The following is a 22774-nucleotide window of genomic DNA, read 5'->3' on the forward strand; positions in this document are numbered from 1 at the left end:
TGTAGGCGGAAGCCTGATCTGGAAACACATTAAATGACATGTGGAGGGCACAGGTAAAGATAAGCAGCACACCCACCAACAATTATCCAGACTGTTGAGGGGATTGAAACCCCAACTCACCAAGAATTTTCATGCTCGGTGCACGGGAAATATGGACCAACCTTTTTTAAAAATTTGGATTCAAGGGTGGGATAAAAGGTAAGGAGCAAATGCTGTTGTCGAGTTGGGAATTTCAGTGAATGACTTCATGTAGGGTGAGATATAACTAAATGGGAACAAAGTCCCATAGCGAGCGTGTTTAGCAGCGTGTTTCTTTTTAAAAAATAAATTTAGTGTGCCCAATTCATTTTTTGTCCAATTTAGGGGCAATTTAGCGTGGCCAATCCACCTAAGCTGCACATCTTTTGGGTTGTGGGGGTGAAACCCACGCAGACAGGGGGAGAATGTGCAAGCTCCACACGGACAGTGTCCCAGGGCCGGGATTCGAACCCGGGTCCTCAGTGCCGCAGTCCCAGTGCTAACCACTGTGCCACCGTGCTGCCCCCGCAGTGTGTTTCTTGGTGCTCGCACCGCCAATAAACACAACTACAAAACTGCACTCGCATTAGATAGAGGGCCTCAGCACGAAACACACGGCCGAGGCCGCACATAGCCCCCTTTTGTTCACTGAGGATCTCTGCTTGGTGAACACCTCAGTGGAGTGAGAGATCAATGGCATCCCGATCTCTGGAGCTCCCAAAGTGACCCCCGACACTCCCAACATCCAATGCACTATGAGAGGGTCCCCAAACCCGCCCAACACCTGTGCAGGGCATTCTGGTCGGATCTCCACTGTGCAAAAATGTCAGCTTGGCACCTTGGCAATGCCAACCTGGCACCCTGGCAGTGCTCCTGAGACTAGTGTTTTAATATGCAGATTTTCAAAAATGTGATCCTGCCCAAAATGAGCGGAATTTATATCTCAACATCTCGCAAGATCGCGTTAGATCTCTCGAGGCATTGTGAACCGGGTAGATCCTGGGAGTGGGGTCTCCCTCCCGGCTTCTGTCAGCCACACTGTGCCGTGCAAGCTATTTTTCGGGCGCAGAGTGGCCATAAAATCACGCCCCTAGTGTTTTGGGGCTTTGAGAGATTGTTTTCTGAGTTGGGCTCAGCACAGTGTGGAACTCTCAAGAGATTAGGTTTGGATCAGATTGCATTTGTTTATTGGCACGTCTACCGAGGTACAGTGAAAAGTATTTTTCTGCGTGCAGCTCAAACAGATAATTTAGTACATGAAAATAAAATATGTAATAGGGCAACCCAAGGTACACAATGTAAATACAACAACAGAGGCATCGGGTGAAGCATACAGGAGTGTAGTATCAAATAGATCAGTCCATAAGAGGGTCGTTAAGGAGTCTGGTAACAGCAGGGAAGAAGCTGATTTTGAATCTGTTCGTTTATGTTCTCAGACTTCTGTATCTCCTGTCCGATGGAAGAAGTTGGAAGAGTGAGTAAGCCGGGTGGGAAGGGTCTTTGATTATGTTGCCCGCTTTTCCAAGGCAGAGGGAGGTCTAGAGAGAGTCATTGGATGGGAGGTGGATTCATGTGATGGACTGGGCAGTGTTCATGAATCTCTGATGTTTGTGGCAGTCTTAGGCTGAGCATTTGCCATACCAGGCAGTGATGCAGCCAGATAGGATGCTTTCCATGGTGCACCTGTAACGGTTGGTAAGAGTCAATGTGAAAATGCCAAATTTCCTTAGTTTCCTGAAGAAGTATAGGTGCTGTTGTGCTTTTTTGGTCGTAGTGTCGACGTGGGTGGGCCAGGACTGATTTTTGGTGATGTGCACACCTAGGAATTTGAAGCTGTCGGCCCACCTCAATGGCGGCCCACCTCGGCCCTGTTGATGCAGACAGGGGTGTGCACAATACTTTGGTTCCTGAAGTCAATGAACAGCTTTTTAGTTTTGCTGGCATTGAGGGAGAGATTGTTGTTGTTACACCATTCCACTTTGTGCACTTGCCAGCCCTATTTGTATACCAGCAGATGGGTATTGTTTACTCAGCAGGGAGCACATCCTCTGAGGGGGGAGGACAGGAACAAAGAGGGAGAAGGCCAAGGGGTCACAGGAACACTCCTTCCACCTGTTGTGTCGCCCAGTACTGGTCATTCTGCATAGGCAGAGATAACTCCGTGGCCTCTGCTCGCCACCTTTGAACTTCACGGTGGGCTGCCATTGGACAGGGCACCTGCCCCTGCTAACGCTGCTGGCCCAATGCGGCCATGATTTACATTGGCTGCCAATTGATCTCAATTGAGCTTGGCCGAACCAGGAATCACTTTAGCCCCCACTCACTGAGCACACAAGTTGTCTCTGATATCCTGCCCCATGTATAGCCAGTGTCAGTTTCATTAATACAGTTAATCTTTAATTGACTGAATAACATGCTTCTCTATAATCTGTAGTCCCTTATCTTTTATTTGACAATAACTGACAGAAGAATTTACCAATGCTTTACGCAAACCTCTAATCAGGATTCCCTGTTTAATGTTCTATTTCGGTAAATATATACTCCAATTAAATTACCCTAATAATTGCTGCACAAATGTCACTAAGTTGTGTCAAAATTTGATTTGAATTTACACAAAGAAAATGCATAAAGGTGCAAACCTCCTGACATCAGAGAATCAAGATTTTGCTTTTCTTACCCATCAAAAAAGTCAGTCTTTGACACGTGGAACGGAAGCTTGGTTCAGGAAATGGGAACTGAAATGATCACGGATGCCAAAAATAGAGATAATTTTATTTGAGTGGTTAAATTGCTTTTGGAGGCCAATTTTGAAAATATTTATTCTTTTGCTGAGTGTGGGCATTGCTGGTTTGGTCAGTATTTATTGCCCATCCCTAATTGCCCTTGAAAAGGTGGTGGTGAGCCCCTTTCATGAACCACTGCAGTTCATGTGGTGTATACCAGTATTTTTCAAACTTTTTTTCCGGGGACCCATTTTTACCAACCAGCCAACCTTCGGGACACAACCTGGCTGACCTTCGCGACCCACGCCAGCCGACCTTCGCGACCCACGCCGGCCGACTTTCCCGGCCCACGCCGGCTCACCTGCTCGACCCACCATTTTCTCTTACCTTGTTTGTTGCTGACAAAATTGGAGGGAATGGTTTTGGGTCCCTTTGGCCCCAATGGTCCCTTTGGTCCCTTTGGCCCCCCGAACTTGTTAAAAAAAGGCTCCGACCAGATTTTTAAAAATGCGGCCGCACTGCGCATGCGTGCCCGATCATCGGTGCACATGTGCATAGTTTTGCGCATGCGCACCGATGATCGGGCACACATGCGCAGTGCGGCCGAATTTTTTTTATCTGTTCCTGGCCAATTTGAAGGCCGCTTGCAGCTGGCATGATTAAAAGCCGGCTGCTGTGGCTGTTGCGCGCGGATTTGCGCGATCGGGAGCGCTGCAACGCGCGGCTCCGTGACCCTCCCGACACCGGCCTGTGACCCACCCACGGGTCGCGCCCCCGAGTTTGACAATGCCTGGTGTATACACTCAGTGCGCTGTTAGGGAGGGGGTTCCAGGATTTTGACCCAGCGACAGTGAAGGAACAATGATATATTTCCAAGTTGGGATGGTGTGTGGCTTGGAGGGCTACTTGCAGGTACTGGTGTTCCCATGTGTTGCCTCGCTTTGTCCTTCAAGTTGTTAGAGTTCATGGGTTTGGAATGTGCTGTCGAAGGAGCCTTGGGTACTTAGAAATTCGGTGGCCCGTTGTTTATCTGTCTTGCATTGCTCTACTGCAGGTTTTCCATCATACCTCAAACATATAGCTGGATTTTATCAAGGAGCACTGTGTAGTAGCATGCTTATCCGGAAATTTAGAACATAAGTTAGCATATTCTTCAGAATTCTGTCCATTAAAATTAATGAACTGCACTGACACAATGTCTTAATTCTTGATATGCATTTTCTTCGAAGGAAGTTCTGCATCAGGTGTCTCAATTTGTTAAATTTGAAAATTAATAATAATGTCTACCTGCAATTTCGCTAAATGTGCAAGATTTGTATTTCTTGTTGGATTGCCAGGTGGTGAACCACTCTTAAAATTCCATCACAGGATTACATAGCTGAAGCAATTTTTGCCAGGGTAATCAATTAATATTAGGGGCGCAATTTAATGACCGTTTTGCACTATATGAGAGCATGACGAGGCCGTTAAATCGCGGGAGAAATTTCGGAACCCTGGGTGGGTGTGTGCACCGGGGAGAGGACCAGCGCCCGCTCCAGATAATGTAAGGTGCAGGTGTCTGGAGTACAGGGTCTGGGGGCCAGTGAGCAGGGGCTCCCACTGTCACCAGGGGTGCGTGGGGAGGACGGAGTGAGGAGGGGAAGCGATGGGGGATGGAGGGTTCTGGGATGGGGGACACCACTGGCTGTCAGACTCACACCTCTGCCAATTCCTTGCAGATATTACATGGTACGGACGATATCTTGGATCCCGCAGAGGCTGCAGTCATGCTGCTGCTGGTAGGCCAGGAGGAGGTGGCAGCAGCAACATCAAAAGAGATTCAAGGTGGCGGGCCATGTGCAGGGCCCTGTCCCATATCCTGTGGACCCGGCTGCCCATCAGGCCAGGGAGAGACCCAGAAGGGGAGGCCCGTGATGGCCCAAGGTGTACAGGCATTGCTGGTTGTTCGAAAACATGATGAATAGCGTGTGCTGCAGGATGCTCCGCCTCAACAAGGGGATGGTGCAGCACTTGTGCCATGTCCTCACAGACTTGACACCACATGGAGGAGAAGGACACCCGCACCTGGTAGCCTCTTCCTGAGTGGTCCAGGAAGAGGTTGGGATGTCTGACTGCCCCAGGATGTGGTTGTCATGCATACTTCTGGGAAATGTGCACACAAGTGCATGATCTTCATGTGATGGTCGCACACGAGTAGGATGTTCAGGGAGTGGACCCCTTTCTGTTGATGTAGGGCAATACCAGATGACCAACTGAGTGCAAGACTATCCACTATCAATTTGTGCTATCCACTACCTCCTATATCTAGGGCAACCCAACGATGGTGGAGAATTCTGCTACCCGGGCATCTTGTTGTGCTTGGTCCATGTCAAAAGTTATATAGTTTTCTGCCGGGGCAAACAGGGCATCCGTGACCTGACGCATACAGTTGTGGGCTGTAGCTTGTGAAATGCCACACAAGACCTGGAATGACCCTGATGTGTAGATGTTCAGGGCTGCAGTGACCTTGATGGCCACTGGGAGTGGGTGTCCTCCTCCTCCACATGGTGCCGTGAAGACATGGCAAAGGTGCCGCACCGTCCCATTGTTGAGGTGGAGCCTCCTGTGGCACACGCTGTCTGTCATCTGTTCGAAAGACCAGCAATGCCGGCTTGGACTGTCCGGACCTTTTCCTCTGGGCTCCTCCCTGGTGTGATGGGCAGCCGGGTCCTCAAGTTGTGAGGCGGGGCCCTCCACAAGGGCCGCCGCCTCGAACTTCTGTTCCTGTTGCCACTGCCTCCTCCAGCATCTGGCCACGTGGCCTGCCAGCAACACCATGAGGGCAGCTTCCGTGGGTCCAAGATGTCATCCATCTCATGTACTATCTGTTAGGGAATTGGAGAGGGTGAGAGACTGATCCTCCCGTCCCCCATTGCTTCCTCCTCACCCACACATCCCCTGCCATCCAACATGCCCTGACCACGCACCTTCAGCCGCAGCTGGTCACCAGACCCCAGACCCTGTACCCCAGACACCCGCAAGTAACGTTACCTGGACTGGGTGCTAATCCCCTCCCCGGTGCACACACCCACCCACTGATCACGGAAATGTCCCCGGTGCTGGGGTCCAACCCTGGGTGGTTTCATAGAATTTACAGTGCAGAAGGAGGCCATTCGGCCCATCGAGTCTGCACCGGCTCCTGGAAAGAGCACCATACCCAAGGTCAACACCTCCACCCTATCCCCATAACCCAGTAACCCCACCTAACACTAAGGGCAATTTTGAACACTAAGGGCAATTTATCATGGCCAATCCACCCAATCCGCACATCTTTGGACTGTGGGAGGAAACCGGAGCACCCGGAGGAAACCCACGCATACACGGGGAGGATGTGCAGACTCCGCACAGACAGTGACCCAAGCCGGAATCGAACCTGGGACCCTGGAGCTGTGAAGCAATTGTGCTATCCACAAGGCTACCGTGCTGCCCTAATGAAAATGGCTTATTGTTACAAGTAGGCTTCAATGAAGTTACTGTGAACAGCCCCTAGTCGCCACATTCCGGCGCCTGTATACGGGAATTGAACCCACGCTGCTGGCCTGCCTTAAAAGCCAGTGATTTAGCCCAGTGAGCTAACCCAGGTGTTTGGATGTTGGCTGCTGCATCAGTGGTGTTGTTTCCTGCAGTGCTCTAGCACAGTGTCCAGTCATCACTGTATGATTGGGATGCTAGGCAATAACCCCCGCATGCTACATGGCACACATGCCTACCCACAGGGATCTGCTTTGGATGTGTGAAGCACTCAATTAACTGCAATTGCCAATTCCCTGTTCGCAATAGCATTAAGCTACGCAGCCAGACACCTCCAAGGTCAGTGGGAGCTATGGGTGGCGTGTGGGGCAGTCAGTCAAGGGCTGGGATTGCCTCTGCAATGGTTACTCCCGATCCAGCGGGTGGCATGGTCGACCCACAGACGCTGAAACAGTCAACCCCCACCTCCCTCGCAGCCCAGGGGTGAGCCACCCACCCATGCTCCCCCTCCCCGCCCCGTGGTCACCCACACGGGGGCTCCCCCAATGCGCCCCCGCCCCCGAGCACTGGTGCAGAAACCCCAATGCCCCCGGGTTCATTGCATGGGAGCGAAGATGGCGACTCACCTCCCCGGATCCCCACAGCAACCATTCCGCCAGATTCACGTTTTAAAAAGGCTGACTAATTGGTGCCCGTGTGACCACTTGCTGGAGAGGTGGTAAGATCACGGGAGGCCATGAGATAGGAGATCGTTCCCGTTAATTGTATGGAGATTGGCTTCAATTGGTGACCATTGGTTTCTCGCCAGTGCTGCAGCTGGATCCTGATTTTGCCAACGGGAGCAGGCCAGTTAGATTACAATCCGATTGGCACCCGTTCTTGATTTTGGCTTGTCCCGCAATCTAATGGCCGCGCCGCTCTCTCTCTCTGAAGCATGACCCAGCCTAAAATCGCGCCCAATGTTTCAAGTCGAATATGCCCCTTCTTAGGAACTGCAAAAGTGACTGGAAAATTAATGTCATTCATGCCTTGCATGCCATGTAATTGCACATTGCCTTTTCTTGTCACCGCACCTATTAAGGGTTTCATGCTGAGAACTAAAGTTTACCAAATGCCATAGTAACCAAAAGGCATTGTCTCTTTTGCTCTGTGCCAGGGTAGGAGCATACATAACAGCAGCATGTATGTGCTGATATGAGGAAGAAATAACCCATGTTCTGAGGAGGGGACAATAGACAATTTCAGAAAAAGAGCTATCATAGGGAATGTTGCAGCTGTTGATTTATACCTTTTATGAACCGTGACTGAACCATTCATGTCACTCCCACTGAAAATATCACGAAAATTCCACTCCCAAAGGAACCATTACGACATCCCTCCTTTTTCCATTAGATGTGAGGTGGCAAGAATAAATGGAAAATAGTCCAGCAGTAAAGGTATATTGGACATTGCTTGTTGCCCAATGTGGATTAGGGATCTGTCATACCACTAAATCATTTTCTTGCTCCCACACGAGGTTGATGCTGATCAGAATGTTTCCCTTCTTGGAATCTCTAGCCTATATGATTTTGATTGGATTGTACATTATGCTAGGAATGATTCTGTGTTGCTTTCCCTATAGCTTCAATTCTGTGGCCTTTTGACAGTGATGAGGTGCAGCCCAAAGTATTCATCAGCTACCAGTGGGATGTGCAATCAAAGGTGAGCAATGGATAATAATCTGAACATCATCAATTTGTTTTATTAAAACTTTGTGTATTCCATATGGAGCAACGTGTGATGATCAATAATGAAGTAAGTCGATGAATTTTATTTTATGGTGCTATTTATCTGTCAAATTAACTGTGATTGAAGCTTACTTTAATTGCTGCACAACAAATCCCTGAAATGGCTTTAAGTTTGTGGTGCCACATTATGAAATCATATTATGCAGAATCTAAACCAAGATGATACCTTAACATTTTCGGATAGATTTTTTTCTTGAATCAAATATTGCCAATCACACTTTACCTGAAAACTATACTTGGGGCACAATTTTTGCGTCATAGAAAATCTTTGACTGTTGAGACTATGTTTAGGTCCTGACTTCATTCGCAACAGCAGCAGCACACTTTCAAAATTTCTGGAAGGCAGATAAGTAAGGACCCACTTCCAGGATTGGCATCCAGTTAGGGATGGTGAACAATGTGAGGAGGCGACAGATCAATTCAGCGTGCCCATTGCAAGATGGTCAAGGTTTTTTGTCAACAGTGAGAGTGCTGCTGACGGGAATGCAGCAGGAGTTGGCGGGATGCAGTGGAGATGTGATCAGCTTGAGGGGGTGCGTGCTACTGTATTACTCCCAGCCTTTCCACGAGGTATTCGCACAATGGCAAGCCTCTGTCAGTTTTTTAAAACTGTTAAAGGTTAAAGTGCCTTGTACTCTCAAGTTGGAAACATAGAAAGTAGGCTATTCGGCCCTTCAAACCTGCTCCACCATGCAATATGATCATGGCTGCCCCTCGATCTCAATACCGTATTCCTGCTTTCTCCCCATACCCACTGATGCCATTAAAATCTTTTTTAAAATCTATCTCTTTCTTGAATACATTCAGTGACTTGTCCTCCACTGTCTTCTTTGGGAGAGAATTCCACAGGTTCATACCCTTTGAGTGAAAATATTTTTCCACATCTCAGCCCTAAATGGTCTATCTCATGTCCTGTGACTGTGTCCCTGGTCCTAGATCCCCAACCTGGAAAAGCATCCTCCCGACATCTAGTCTGTCCAACCCTGTTAAAATTGTATACTTTTCAATCGATCTCCTCTCATCCTTCTGAATTCCAGTGAATACAGGCCCAATCGAACCAATCCCTTTTGGAGGGGTAAGGTATAATTTTATCTAGGTTCAGGGACATCTTTGGGAAAGGTAAGGTGAGGTTTTGGAGATGTAAAGTGCCAATTTCACAATTTATGATTATAACAGTAGCTATCCATTCACAGTTTGATTGACAGCTCCAGTTGGTTATGAAGCCTTTGGTGTGCAGCTATGAATGTGAATGCTTGCTCATTTAGAGGATTAAACATTACAAGAAATAAAGGGTGGGAAATCGTGTTCGCCGATTGGCCGGAGAATCTGGTTTTACACTGAAATCGGGGGCAGTGCCGTTTTTCGGATGCTCTGCACCCTCAAAAATGGCGTAATCCCTAAGTACGCCACACGCCGTTGGGACGGCCTCAGGACATCACTTGAGGCCCTCTCCCGATGTTCTGCTCCCGATTGGCCGACTTCCCGGCCGTGACGGTCGTGTGTCCTCTCAGTTTTCGGAGACCTCGCGTGATGGCTGCGGACTGTGTCCAGTACCGCCACAGTTGGGGGAGGAGCCGTTCCACTGGCAGGGAGGGCTTCGGCGGGGGCTGGGGGGATAGGTGGGTGTTGGTCTGGGGGTGGCAAGGGGGGTTACCGGGGACACTATCTGGCAAGCCGAGTCTGTGCGCGGCTGGTGCCATGTTGTGCGGTGCGGCCGCCGCAGGTTACCAATGTGCGCATGCGCGGCACGGACCTGGCCATTCTCTGGCCTTATCTGCAGGTTTACGTGCCGCGCTGCTAGCCCCTCACCTGCGGAGCATCATTGCAAGGATGGCGCCGACTTTTTGGTCGTAAGACCAGATGCTCCCTCCGGACATAGCCGAAAATCCAGCCCTAAGTACTTCAAAGAATTAAATATAGTGAATGTTGTTTTATTAATGAGAGTGTTTTTTTAATAGTGAAATCGTCAGAAGACTTTAAGAACTGAAAACTTTATTTTATTTCATCTCCGCATGGAGTGGTGTGTGAGAGCATCAGAGAGCATAAGTTGGCACTATGTTGGCGCAGTTGCTATAAATGGACATGGGCTGGGTAGAAGAGTATAAGTTGGAATGGATGGTAACTAATTTAGTGGAATTTTTTGAGGACATTACCAGTGCGGTAGATAACGGAGAGCCAATGGATGTGGTATATCTGGATTTCCAGAAAGCCTTTGACAAGGTGCCACACAAAAGGTTGCTGCATAAGATAAAGATGCATGACATTAAGGGTAAAATAATAGCATGGATAGAGGATTGGCTAATTAATAGAAAGCAAAGAGTGGGGATTAATGGATGATTCTCTGGTTGGCAATCAGTAGCTAGTGGTGTCCCTCAGGGATCAGTGTTGGGCCCACAATTGTTCACAATTTACATAGATGATTTGGAGTTGGGGACCAAGGGCAATGTGTCCAAGTTTGCAGATGACACTAAGATGAGTGGTAAAGCAAAACGTGCAGAGGATACTGGAAGTCTGCAAAGGGATTTGGATAGGTTAAGTGAATGGGCTAGGGTCTGGCAGATGGAATACAATGTTGACAAATGTGAGGTTAGCCATTCTGGTAGGAATAACAGCAAAAGAGATTATTATTTCAATGATAAAATATTAAAACGTGCTGCTGTGCAGAGAGACCTGGGTGTGTCGCAAAATGTTGCATGAGTCGCAAAATGTTGGTTTACAGGTGCAACAGTTGATTAAGAAGGCAAATGGAATTTTGCCCTTTATTGCTAGAGGGATGGAGTTTAAGACTCGGGAGGTTATGCTGAAATTGTATCAGGTCTTAGTGAGGCCACACCTGGAGTATTGTGTTCAGTTTTGGTCTCCTTACCTGAGAAAGGACGTACTGGCGCTGGAGGGTGTGCAGAGGAGATTCACTAGGTTAATCCCAGAGTTGAAGGGGTTGGATTACGAGGAGAGGTTGAGTAGACTGTACTTGTTGGAATTTAGAAGGATGAGGGGGGATCTTATAGAAACATATAAAATTATGAAGGGAATAGATAGGATAGATGCAGCAGGTTGTTTCCACTGGCCGGTGAAAGCAGAAGGAGGGGGCACAGCCTCAAAATAAGGGGAAGTAGATTTAGGACTGAGTTTAGGAGGAACTTCTTCACCCAAAGGGTTGTGAATCTATGGAATTCCTTGCGCAGTGAAGCAGTTGATGCTCCTTCATTAAATGTTTTTAAGATAAAGATAGATAGTTTTTTGAAGAATAAAGGGATTAAGGGTTATGGTGTTTGGGCCGGAATGTGGAGCTGAGTCCACAAAAGATCAGCCATGATCTCATTAAATGACGGAGCAGGCTCGAGGGGCCAGATGGCCTACTCTTGCTCCTAGTTCTTATGTTCTTATGTACCACCATGGTATTAGGAACCATGGTGGTTGGGTAGAGGGACATAGTTTTGCATAGTGGGCATGAGGCTCTATGGTGATTGGGTGAGGGCATGAGCTGGCATGGATTGCCATGGACCGGGGCATGGGGAATGTATGCGGGTGTGAAGGGTGAAAGATGGAGAGTTGTGTTTTATTTCTTTCATTTTCTTACAAGCCCCGAGGACAGTTTTCACATAGCCCCCTCCATATCCAGCAGCCCTGTAGCTGCCTTCACACTGTGTCTGGGATGGTGGGCCAGACTCCCTTTAACACTTGCTTCCCGGGACTAAATTAGCATGTTCAGGGCACTTTCTCCCAAGTTGGGTTTGAGAAGCCAGGAATGTTCCCTAGTTTGCATTCCCAACTCAGCAGCAAAGATCAAGGTTAGAGTTGACAATAATGGGACAAACCGTCATCTCATGAGACAGAACACTGCCAAGATAAAGGTTGTGTCAATTTTTGTTGAACACTTTTGCACATAGTTTTGTGCAACAGAGGTTGTGTGACAAGTTTCAAGTACCAGAAGGCCACCTGAGAGCAGGTAAAAAGGGAAAACCAAGGAACACCTCCATTTCATAGCCCATCATTTCAGAGGATTCCCCATTTCAGTTTCTTGAATGCTGCAAGTTCTCAATTTCAGACATCCCTCCCATATATTAACACCTGAGAATTCTCTTTGGTATCCTCTATGCAGTCGTGAAGTGATGTCACCAAGCATTTCTGCCACATCTGGAGTGGTGGCTGGAATCCCATGAATACCAGGAGTCATAGACTGCACAAACGCAGCAATCAAGGCACCTTCAGATCATCCAGCAATCTTTGCCAACCAGCTTGTATGAGAAAGTGGTTAGAAAGGCCTCGAGGATCCTGGGCTTTAAAAGTAGAAGCTGTAGCTTTGTTAAAAGGGGTTGAAAGTGCATTGATTCTGGGAAAGCACAAAGTAGAAACATTTTACTGTTGCCCAGTGATCCTGGGACACAGGCACAGAAAAGCCAGGAGTTAAGAGAGGGATATGTCAGTGTGTGTCAGAAAGACAAGGCAGGGATTTAAAATTCTCCAAGAAGAAAAACTGCAAGGCTAGTGGGTCAATAGTTAACTGAATAGTCAGTTATGGGACTCAGTAAAGTGATCAGTTTAGCAGAGTGTGGTTGTCACCACTGTTGTATTGTATATACCGCATATGAGGGGCATTACGGTAAGTACCTATACTACAGGTACGGGGGTAGATCCCTGCCTGCTGGCTCCACCCAGTAGGCGGAGTATAAATGTGTGTGCTCTCCGAGCTGCAGCCATTTCGGCAGCAGCTGCGGGAGGCTCCACATCTCAGCGTAATAAAGCCTCGATTACACTCTACTCTCATCTCGTCATAATTGATAGTGCATCACAGAGGTGCTACTGGAAGACTGAGTTTAAGGAGTGTAAAGGTCCAGGCGAGTGACCACATGGAAGCAATGACTGTAAAAAAATATTTCAGCTTATTTGACCTACTATGCTATAACTCCTGCTTCCCGAAGGGTCTCCTACCCCCAGCCCACACTTGGACCAGGGTATTTATTCTCCCATGAGGCCCTTGATTGAAGAGTGTAGCTCCGCCCCTTAGCGAGGGAGATCATACTCAGGTGAGGCCACAGGGACTCTGATGTCGCAGATCCCGTGACCTCCCATCAGGTTTTAACAAGGAACTAGTTTGTTTGCTTATCAGGTGGAGAGACAATGAGTTCAGGGTACGGTTTTAAGGTGTCTCGGGGAGAGATGCAAATTAAGTGAGAAGCATCATGTGAATGCTCAGGAATGCACAATAAGAAAAGCTGTTTGCAATTGTACCATACCCAAGGAACAAGCGTTTCGTGTCAATCTAGTGGTAACCTTTTACTTGTTTATGTTTCTGTAAAAATATTGGGTAACGGAATAGTAGGAATTTGAATCCTCTTCTTGTATTTGTATTGAGATCTTTTTGACCTTTTTTCCTAATGTAATATTGTTTCCATTTCTTGTTTGAATAAATAGTTTATTCTTTATATTAAAAGTTCATCAGCAGACTCCTGTGAATTTGTTCAGTAACTTTCCTTCACGGTTCCATAAAAAAAAGTTAGGATCTATTAAGCCAGGTTTCACTCTGGGATTTGACTTGTCCAGCATTAACAGCAGCTGATAATGTTTACTTAAATTCTCAAATGTGCATTACTTGATTTTTCTTTTCCACTTAAGCTTTAATTTAACCTAGTAATAATTGTTATTGGAGCTTATGTAATCATAATATGCACAAACATTTGCTTGTATATGTGCCTGGGCTAATGAGGTAAAGAGTTGGAGTGAGGATATTTATTCTTTGTATCAGCATTTGTGACTAGGATTTTTGGGGAGTATGTCTCTGAAAGCATTCACTATAGGCTGTAAAATAAAGAATCCATTATAAAATTTGGATGAGATGATTTTTCTGAAGGCTTATATGAGGGTTAATGCAGCTGCTGTAATGTTCAGAAAATATATTTTGGCTGTGCCCTTCAAAACAAAACCTTGGAAGAAGGAAAAGCTCTGGTAATAAAATGTGTCAAGGTAACATTGTTCGCACATTGATTAAAGTCACTTGACTCAACCAATAATTCATCGCTGCTGCAATAAGTTGGTATTTGACTGTGATTGATGTGCACACCTGATGTATGGTGTTGATTTCTAACCCGAGCTTTACAATGCAGGTAACTGAAATTAGAAATGTTGGCAGTTGCACATTTCCTAAAGAGCTACAACAGCCAGAGCAGCCCTCGGAGATGTGTTCTAATAAGCAAGGCAAGCCACCTGAGAACTGCTTATGCCCTTTAATGAGTTGATACTTCACACAGTTGAATGAAGGATTAGATGAGCTGAAGCTGGCTACAAATTTGTGGTGGTTGTGATGGGAAAGAAATGACAGCAATTTTCAGTTTTACCATGTGTCACATTGGCAGATTGGCAGATTACCATGACAGAACCTGTAAATAATGTAATTACCTCACAAGAACTTTAAATATGATTTGTTCAGCCGTAACCTACTTAGAGTGGTCAGTCACGGGCATGTATTTATTAGCTCAAACAGGAATCTATTAATCCCTGCCATGCCATTATGGGCAATGAGTAGGGAAATCACTGACACCCTGGTCTACACTTATGTAAGTGTCAGTCGATCGTACTTCTAGTGATTCTTGTTGCTCTAGTTTCCTCTGTTATACTTTAACCTTTTCAGTATCAAACCTACTCAGATCTATTTTTATCAGTGGCTGTTTGGGCGAATTTCCCATATTTTATTTTTTTCATCAAGAAGACCACTCAAAGTTTTCTGCACATAAAATGAATAAATGGTGCCAATTTGAGCAAGGTTTGGTGATAATTCTTTGGGTACCAATTGAAGCAGCTGCCAAATCCTTTTCATATGCAAATTAGGGACTTAATGCTTGTTTAACTTCAACTCCCTTATGTAACCCATGTTATCACTGACCACATTCAGTAATACCAAGCCTTGAAATCGCCTGTAAGCTACAAGCTACATTTTTTTCACATTTACTTGCTGTTCCTACTGACCGTGAATTTAGTGAAATCTCTGTCATTTATGCCTTTTTTTGATTTTCACCCCCATCTCTGATCACCCTGACACAAATTCTCAGTTAAAAGTGCATTGCATAATACTCAGGACAATTTTGTCAGATTTTGCAACTCCAATGACCACGACATTGGGTCCTTTATTTAGCTCCTTTTCCAGCCCCGAACCTCAGGTTTGAATATTGCCTATTTGCGAAGAAGCATATGGATATCTCTAAACACAAGTTTTTGAGTCTGATTGAACTAAGATGATTTCACACAGAAGAACAAATCCTGGACCCAAGATGGTAGAAACCATATTTCCTGTCCTTGACGTGTTCTTAAGCACCCTTCTTTATAGCACAAAATGTGTCTGTCCTAGAGTGTTCCGGAAGAACTTAGAGCGCAATTAAACCTCCGTGGATCTGGGTGGGCCGGTTAAGTAGTGGGAAAGGCCAAAATCGAGTTTTGCGCTGGGCATGATTCAGTCTGTTTTCTAACCAACCTGCTCCCGATGTCAAGTTCCGGATCACGCCCACATATGGTGAGCATATCATCAGCTCTTATTTGCATTCATTTCCATCTCATTAGCGAGATAAACATCGCATGCAACAGCCTCCCAGGAATTAACCGGCTCCCAAGCACAAAATCACAAGTGCATCGGTCAGCTCTCCTTTTTAAAAACGTGAAGCTGGTGCAATGGTTGCTGAGGGGGCCTGAGGAGATGAGGAGCCATTTCCATTTACCAGCATGAATCTCTAAGGCACCGGAGCTGCTCCCCAGTGCTCGGTGATGACATCATTGAAGAAATGCTTTCACAGATTGCTGATGCTTTTGTTGCTGTTGTGGTGGGTGGTGCATGTGACTGGCACACACCATAGGTTAACACGCTGGAAGTCAAGGGTGTTCAACTGCACCTTGGGTGCCAGTGAAATATGTGGTTGCCAGGATTTGGTTCTGATGAGATTGGGCCATGTGGGAGGGGCTTCACAGCTGCGGCTCCTGGGTGAAAAATGGCACTGATGCATGAAACAAGCAATGCATTGACGGACAGATAATTTCTACGACATGGTTCTGGACATGGTAGCACATTCTCAGGCCTATCCTCCATTGAGGAACTTACGAGGGGTGATACCGTGTGTTTGGGCTTTTTTGTGAAAGTGGGCTGATATAACTTTGTATTGGTACAAATATGTATCTGGAATGTTTCAAAGAACAAAGAACAATACAGTACAGGAACAGCCTTTCGGCCCTCCAAACCTGTACCGGTCATGATACCACCTTTGGTCAAAGACCTCAGGACTTCCTAGTGCCATATCCCCCTATACCCATCCTATCCATGTATTTGTCGAGATGCCTTTTGAACGCCATTAAATTATCTGCTTCCACAACCTCCCCTTGCAACGTGTTCCAGGCACTCACCACCCTCTGTGTAAAAAAACTTGCCTCGCATATCTCCTTTAACCTTTGCCCTGCGGACCTTAAACCTATGCCCCCTGGTGACTGACCCCTCTACCCTGGGAAAGAGTGCCTTCCCATCCACCCTATCCATGCCCCTCATAATCTTGTAGACCTCTAACAGATCACCCCTCAACCGCCATCATTCTAATGAAAACAGTCCGAGTCTATTCAGCCTCTCCGCATCGCGGTTAATGGCTAATGTGATATGTAGCATGTTATACAGCTGATTTTCAAACAGTATGGTATCAAGGAGCCCTAGCTAAACTGGAGTCAATGGGAATCAAGGGGGAAACTCTCAGCTGGTTGGAGTCATACATGGCACAAAGGAAGATGGTTGTGGTGGTTGGAGGTCAATCATCTCAGCTCCAGGGCATCATTACAGGAGTTCTTCAGGGTAGTGCCCTAGGCCAAACCTTCTTAAGCCGCTTCATCAATGATCTGCCTTCCATCATAAGGTCAGAAGTAGAGATGTTTGCGGATGACTGCACGATGTTTAGCACCATTCGCGACTCCTCAGATAATGAAGCAGTCCATGTCCAAATGCAACAAGACCTGGACAATATCCAACTTGGGCTGAGCAGTGGCAAGTTACATTCACACCACACAAGTGCCAAGCAATGACCATCTCCTACAAGAGAGGATCTAACCACCGTCCCTTGACATTCAATGGCATTACCATCGCTGAACCCCCCACAATCAACATCAACATCCTGGGGGTTACCATTAATCAGAAACTGAATTGGACTAGCCACATTAATACTGTGGCTACCAGAGCAGATCAAAGGCTCGGAATCCTAGAGCGAGTAATTCACCTTGTGCCCCCCACCCCCCGCAAAAGCCTCCCCACTATCTACAAAGCACAAATCAGGAGTGTAATGGAATACTCTCCATTTGCCTGGATGAGTGCAGCTCCAACAACACTCAAGAAGCTCAGCACCATCCTGGACAAAGCAGCCTGCTTGATTGCTCCTCCTTCCACAAACATTCAAACCCTCCACCACTGACGAACGTGTGTACCATCTACAGGATGCACTGCAATATCTCACCAAGGTTCCTTAGACAGCACCTTCCAAACCCACGACCACTACCATCTAGAAGGACAAGAGCAGCAGATACTTGGGAATCCCAGCACCTGGTCGTTACCCTCCAAGTCACTCACCATCTTGACTTGGAAATATATCGCCGTTCCGTCACTGTCGCTGGGTCGGCATCATGGCACTCCCTCCCTAAGAGCACAGTAGGTGTACCTACACCCCAAGGACTGCAGCGGTTCAAGAAAGCAAGGCACCAACACCTTCTGAAGAGCAACTAGGGATTGGCAGTAGATGCTAGCCTAACCAGCGACGCTCCCATCCCCTGAATGTATTTTAAAAAACACCCATTTCCCATCCTTCTCAATCAATCCCTTTGCTCTCTCCCAATCCCTCCCTCCCCTCAATCCTCCCCTCCTCCCCATTCCCCTCCTTACCACATAATCCCCCTTCCCCATCCCTCCTTCCCCCATCTTTCTACTCCCACCCCAATCCCTCTTTCTCCCAAACCCCTCTCCCCCATTTCCCCTCCTTCCTAACCAATCCCCCTTCCCAATACCTCCATCTCCCTAATCCCTCACCTCCCCCAATCCCTCCTACCCAAACTCCACCATTTCCCTCCTTCCTACCCATTTTCCTCATCCCCCCATCCCATTCCTGACCTTCCCACACCCCCTTCCCTCCCCGAGCACCCACCAAGTGTCTGTGTAACAACATTGTGTGTCGGTACTGTCAGTGAGTCCATATGCAAGGCAGGAGATTGATGATGACTCATTGTGGGGTTAGCTCTGGCTTTTCTCAGTTTGTGCGAAGTCTAATTCCTGTCTTTCTGGTGACAACGCACTCACCATCCTCCGAACAGAGTCTGCATCGGGGGGCATTTGACCTTGGACCACTGTCCCTGCGGTGACAGGGGTTGGGGGGGGAGCGGTGGGGGGAGCAGAGGCACAGGAGGTGGGGGTCCAGGCAGACCTGCTGTGAAGATTAATGTGACAGAGGCTTCACATGTATCAAATGTAATATGTTTTAATTGTGAACATTTGATATTTCCATTACTCATAGCTATAGATAGTACCCCCCCCCCCCCCCCATGCCCCCCGCAACCCTCATGCCCAATCAGTGATCCTCTCCCTTCTTGATCTCTAGTGGTCTGCTGCTACATCAAGGTGTGTCCTCAAGATGCACATCAGAAGTGGAAGCAGCCTCTTGCTTTCTGTGCCCTGTGGCCTTTGATACCCTTGGTGGACGTCCTCTGGAGGGTCTGATGCCGGGGGGGCCACGGCCGACTTACCGGTGTCACTGGCATCGCTGAGCCATCTTGGGCTACCTGCTGCCCTTGAAATGCGCCTCTGCCAGGAGGGGGTATTCGGAAGAACTGAAGACCGCTGTCATCTCTTTGGTGGCAGGCCCTAGGTTGGCCTCCCGCAGTTCATCTTTACTGAAAGGCCTGGGTGTCCCCTGGGATGGAGAGGCACTGGAGTGAGCTCCACTGAGCTCTGAGTCATGCGGCTCTGCCAGTTTGGAGGCTCCCCATTGTCTGCACCATGGTGTTGACGCCCTCGCCGATGCTTCTCAGTGACTGGGCCATGCTCTACAGTGTCATGACACTGTCTACCTGCATCTGGGACACTTCCCTCACAGACTAAGCCATGCCTTGGGTAACCACCACTCAAGACCCGGATGTCATACTCCAGGCTTTCTACTGTGGTCGCCACCCTAGCAATGTTGACCTAGGTGCCACGCATTGGCGACATCATCTCCTGAGAATCCTTTGAGAATCCTCCAATCGGCTATGCAGTCGCTGGAATGTCGGTGACATCCCTACCTGAATGTCACAGCTGTGTCCTGCCATCTGCAATAGCTCTGGGAGACCATTGCTCAGAGGTGCAGCATCTGACTGGATCCAGTCGACCTCCCACTACTGATTACCTTGGAAGTTCCTGTCTCCATTTAATATGCATCAGCAACTGCGTGGTGCTGACCAGATTGTGTCCCAGAAGTCTGTTGTTGGGTTCAACATTTATAGAGGAGGGACCTTTAAAATATTAGCTAAAATATACTGGAAAATAAAATGATTCTTGAAAATTATTGAATTTGTAGAAATATAAGTAAGTTATAAAATTGGCTAATCTTTTGAATACTGTCCATGACTGTCTCAAATATTATGAATAATGTACCACATGGACTAGTAAGAGATATGAGGGTACATTCAATGAGTTTGAAACAATCTCATAACTGAGACTGGACGTGACGTCGGAGTTTGAACGTGGGACAAGAGTCGTGGGAAAGATAATTAATTTGAAGTAATTGATTAATGTCTAATTAACCAATCGGCAATCGCACGGTAGCATGGTGGTTAGCACAATTGCTTCACAGCTCCAGGGTCCCAGGTTCGATTCCCGGCTTGTGTCACTGTGCGGAGTCTACACGTTGTCCCCGTGTGTGCGTGGGTTTCCTCCGGGTCCTCTGGTTTCCTCCCACAGCCCAAAGATGTGCAGGTTAGGTGGATTGGCCATGCTAAATTGCCCTTAGTGTCCAAAATTGACCTTAGTGTTGGGTCGGGTTACTGGGTTATGGGGATAGGGTGGAGGTGTGGGCTTGGGTAGGGTGTTCTTTCAAAGAACCGGTGCAGACTCGATAGGCTGAATGGCCTCCTTCTGCACTGTAAATTCTATGAAGAAAAGTGACTGACACTTTCCTGAACGAATCAACGAATCAGCTGAGAATTAGAATCAATGAAACTGAGTAAGGGGCTAAATCCAGATAAGGATTCCCTTAAGAATGTGATCCCCTTGACTGATTAGAGAGAAGAATTTTAGCCGTCGGAGAATCATTGAAGCATTCATAAAAACTACTTTTAAGGCCGTTTCAGTGTCTCAAGGACATTTCAAGGCACGCAGGAAAAGACTTTCAAATTAATTTTGTGTGAATGGAACAAAATGAGTTCTTAAACAAATAAACAGTGCTTGTCTATTCATTCATAGACCTTTTCTATGAGCGAGAGATAAGGGGAAACTAATGTCATCCACCAAAGTGTATGTCTCTGCGATGGTCGAAGGTAGGGGTGATAGCTGTGATTCCTCGATGCTGGTCTCTTTGAAGCTGTCCTACGAGGTGGTCTATTGGGTGGTGGAGGAGGGGGTGGGTGGGGAGTGGGAAATGACTTTGGATGGCCTGGCCCCGTCAGATGAAGATCCTGCGAGTAATAGAATTTACAGTGCAGAAGTAGGCCTTTCGGCCCATTGAGTCTGCACCGGCCCTTGGAAAGAGCACCCCATTTAAGCCCACACTTCAACCTATCCCCCTAACCCAGTAACACCACCTAACCTTTTTGGACACGAACGGCAATTTGGCATCGCTAATCCACCTAACCTGCACATTTTTTGGACTATGGGATGAAACCGGAGCACCCAGAGGAAACCCACGCAGACACGGGGAGAACGTGTAGACTCCGCACAGACAGTGACCCAAACCGGGAATTGAACCTGTGACCCTGGAGCTGTGAAACAACTGTGCTAACCACTGTGCTACCATGCTGCTCACGTCAATGAACGTGCGGTCAGTGAGAGGGAATGTTTATTTTGTCTGACATGAAAAACTCACTTGAGACAGGTCATCTGGGTGAAGAGACAGTGGATCATCACCTTTGCGGTGCAGACCAACCTTGCTGTCGGTAACTGCTCTCTCCTCAGTCAACCAAGCAATTGCCAGGGCCCACTCCTCATAGGTGGTGAGGACTCTGATGTCTGACACCCCACCACCCATCTTGGCCCTTTCCTGCTTCTTAATGCTATATTCTCCTGCTGGGAAAAAGATAGGGCGTTGTGGACCTGGGGGGTGGGGGGTGGGGGGGTCCATAGCAGTTGGCATGTGTGGGTGCTGCACTGGGCATAGTGAGGTTGTGCTGGTGAGTGCCAGTAGAGGAGCAAGAATGAAGGTTGGATGTGGAGAGGGTACGAAGTGTCAGTCAGTGATTTGTGGGGTGGGGAAGTTCAGAATTTTGAGGGGTGGCAGGCAAAACCGATGGTTAGGTGTGGTTGTTGGTCTTTTTCCAACATGGTATGGTGGGCCTCCTGGTCATGATGCCCATACTGACAGCCGCTGTCACTGCCTCACAGATCCTATTGGACTCCTTGCAGCTTGTCCTCTGAGCCCCTCAGGAAACAGGATGTCCTGCCTAACATCGACAGTGTCGAGAGACCTAGCCAGGTCGGCATTGCCAAAGCAAGGTGCAGGTCTGTGTGCTGCCATGCTTGTGCGTTGACTGGGAGTGAGTGGTGAGGGAGCGTTTAAAAGCAGCTTCCTCCTTGTTAGCGGCGAGGCGCTGAAGCGCAAGTCTGGCGAATCAGAGAGCGAGACAACCGGTATTGGTGAGAAGCTCGTGGGGCTCATTTCCAGCACTAAGTGCCGTTAAATATGGTCCGCGATCTTACCAACGCGGCCGCCGAGAAACACCCGCCAAACGGGTCCAAAATCACACTTAGAAATGTTTCCTTTAATTTGCGCTCTTCAGGTCGTCACTTATGAAAATGTTCCTAGTTCTGCCTTGGATATTCATTCACTACACATAATTGAATATAGGAAAGGGCATTGTAAGTAATCGTAAATCATATTTTACTTATGTGATCCATTCCATGGAGGGGTTAATTTTCATCTTTCCTTGAAAGGAGGAAACTGACAGAGAAGACTGTCTGTCTGTTCTAGAACCCGCCTGTTATTATTTTATGTCCTGTAATTCAGTGCATCATTAAAATTCTGTGTTCTGCTCCATTGAAAAAGATTTTCAAGCATGTCAACCATAAATCCATGAATTACAAATGCTGGTTTGGTGATCCCTGGTTAGATATGGGAAAATTGCTCTTTTTACTGTCTTTGTGTAATTATTTTAGGTCAAACAGCTTCTAAAAAAAGTTCATTGTTCCTTGTAGATGTACTTGTGTTTTAATAGTAATGCTGTAAAAATACTTTATATTGCAATTTTGCTTGAGTTTATCAGTTTTCATGTTTTTAAAATGTATCTAATTAAATACTGTTGATACCTTTTTGTTCAGTTTATGTTGCACATAATCTTTTGGAAATATAGCACCATAATTCAACAAAAATTAATGCTTATTCTACTGAAGCAGTGTTTCAGCTTAGTCTTCAATACCATTGCTCAATACAAAACAGAAGTTTAGCCCTCGTAAATTTCAGAATGCTTGTTGCAGGACTCAAACGAACCACGGAGACAGTACCGAGCAACAACAGTATTGCAGATTACTAAAACTCTGAAGGATCAACACAA

At 47.1% G+C, this 22774-nt stretch overlaps 1 protein-coding gene across 2 annotated transcripts in view; it reads left to right on the forward strand.

The window, feature by feature from the left end:
* Window positions 1–22774, forward strand: part of LOC140386014 (uncharacterized) — a 275014-nt gene that overhangs the window by 210894 nt on the left and 41346 nt on the right. For both annotated transcript variants that reach the window (XM_072468629.1, XM_072468630.1), the window contains exon 2: window positions 7873–7952. In XM_072468629.1, the coding sequence (XP_072324730.1) occupies window positions 7873–7952 (80 nt within the window). The remainder of the gene's footprint in view (window positions 1–7872; window positions 7953–22774) is intronic.

The sequence above is a fragment of the Scyliorhinus torazame genome, chromosome 11, assembly GCF_047496885.1.
Source record: "Scyliorhinus torazame isolate Kashiwa2021f chromosome 11, sScyTor2.1, whole genome shotgun sequence".
Lineage (NCBI taxonomy): Eukaryota > Metazoa > Chordata > Chondrichthyes > Carcharhiniformes > Scyliorhinidae > Scyliorhinus > Scyliorhinus torazame.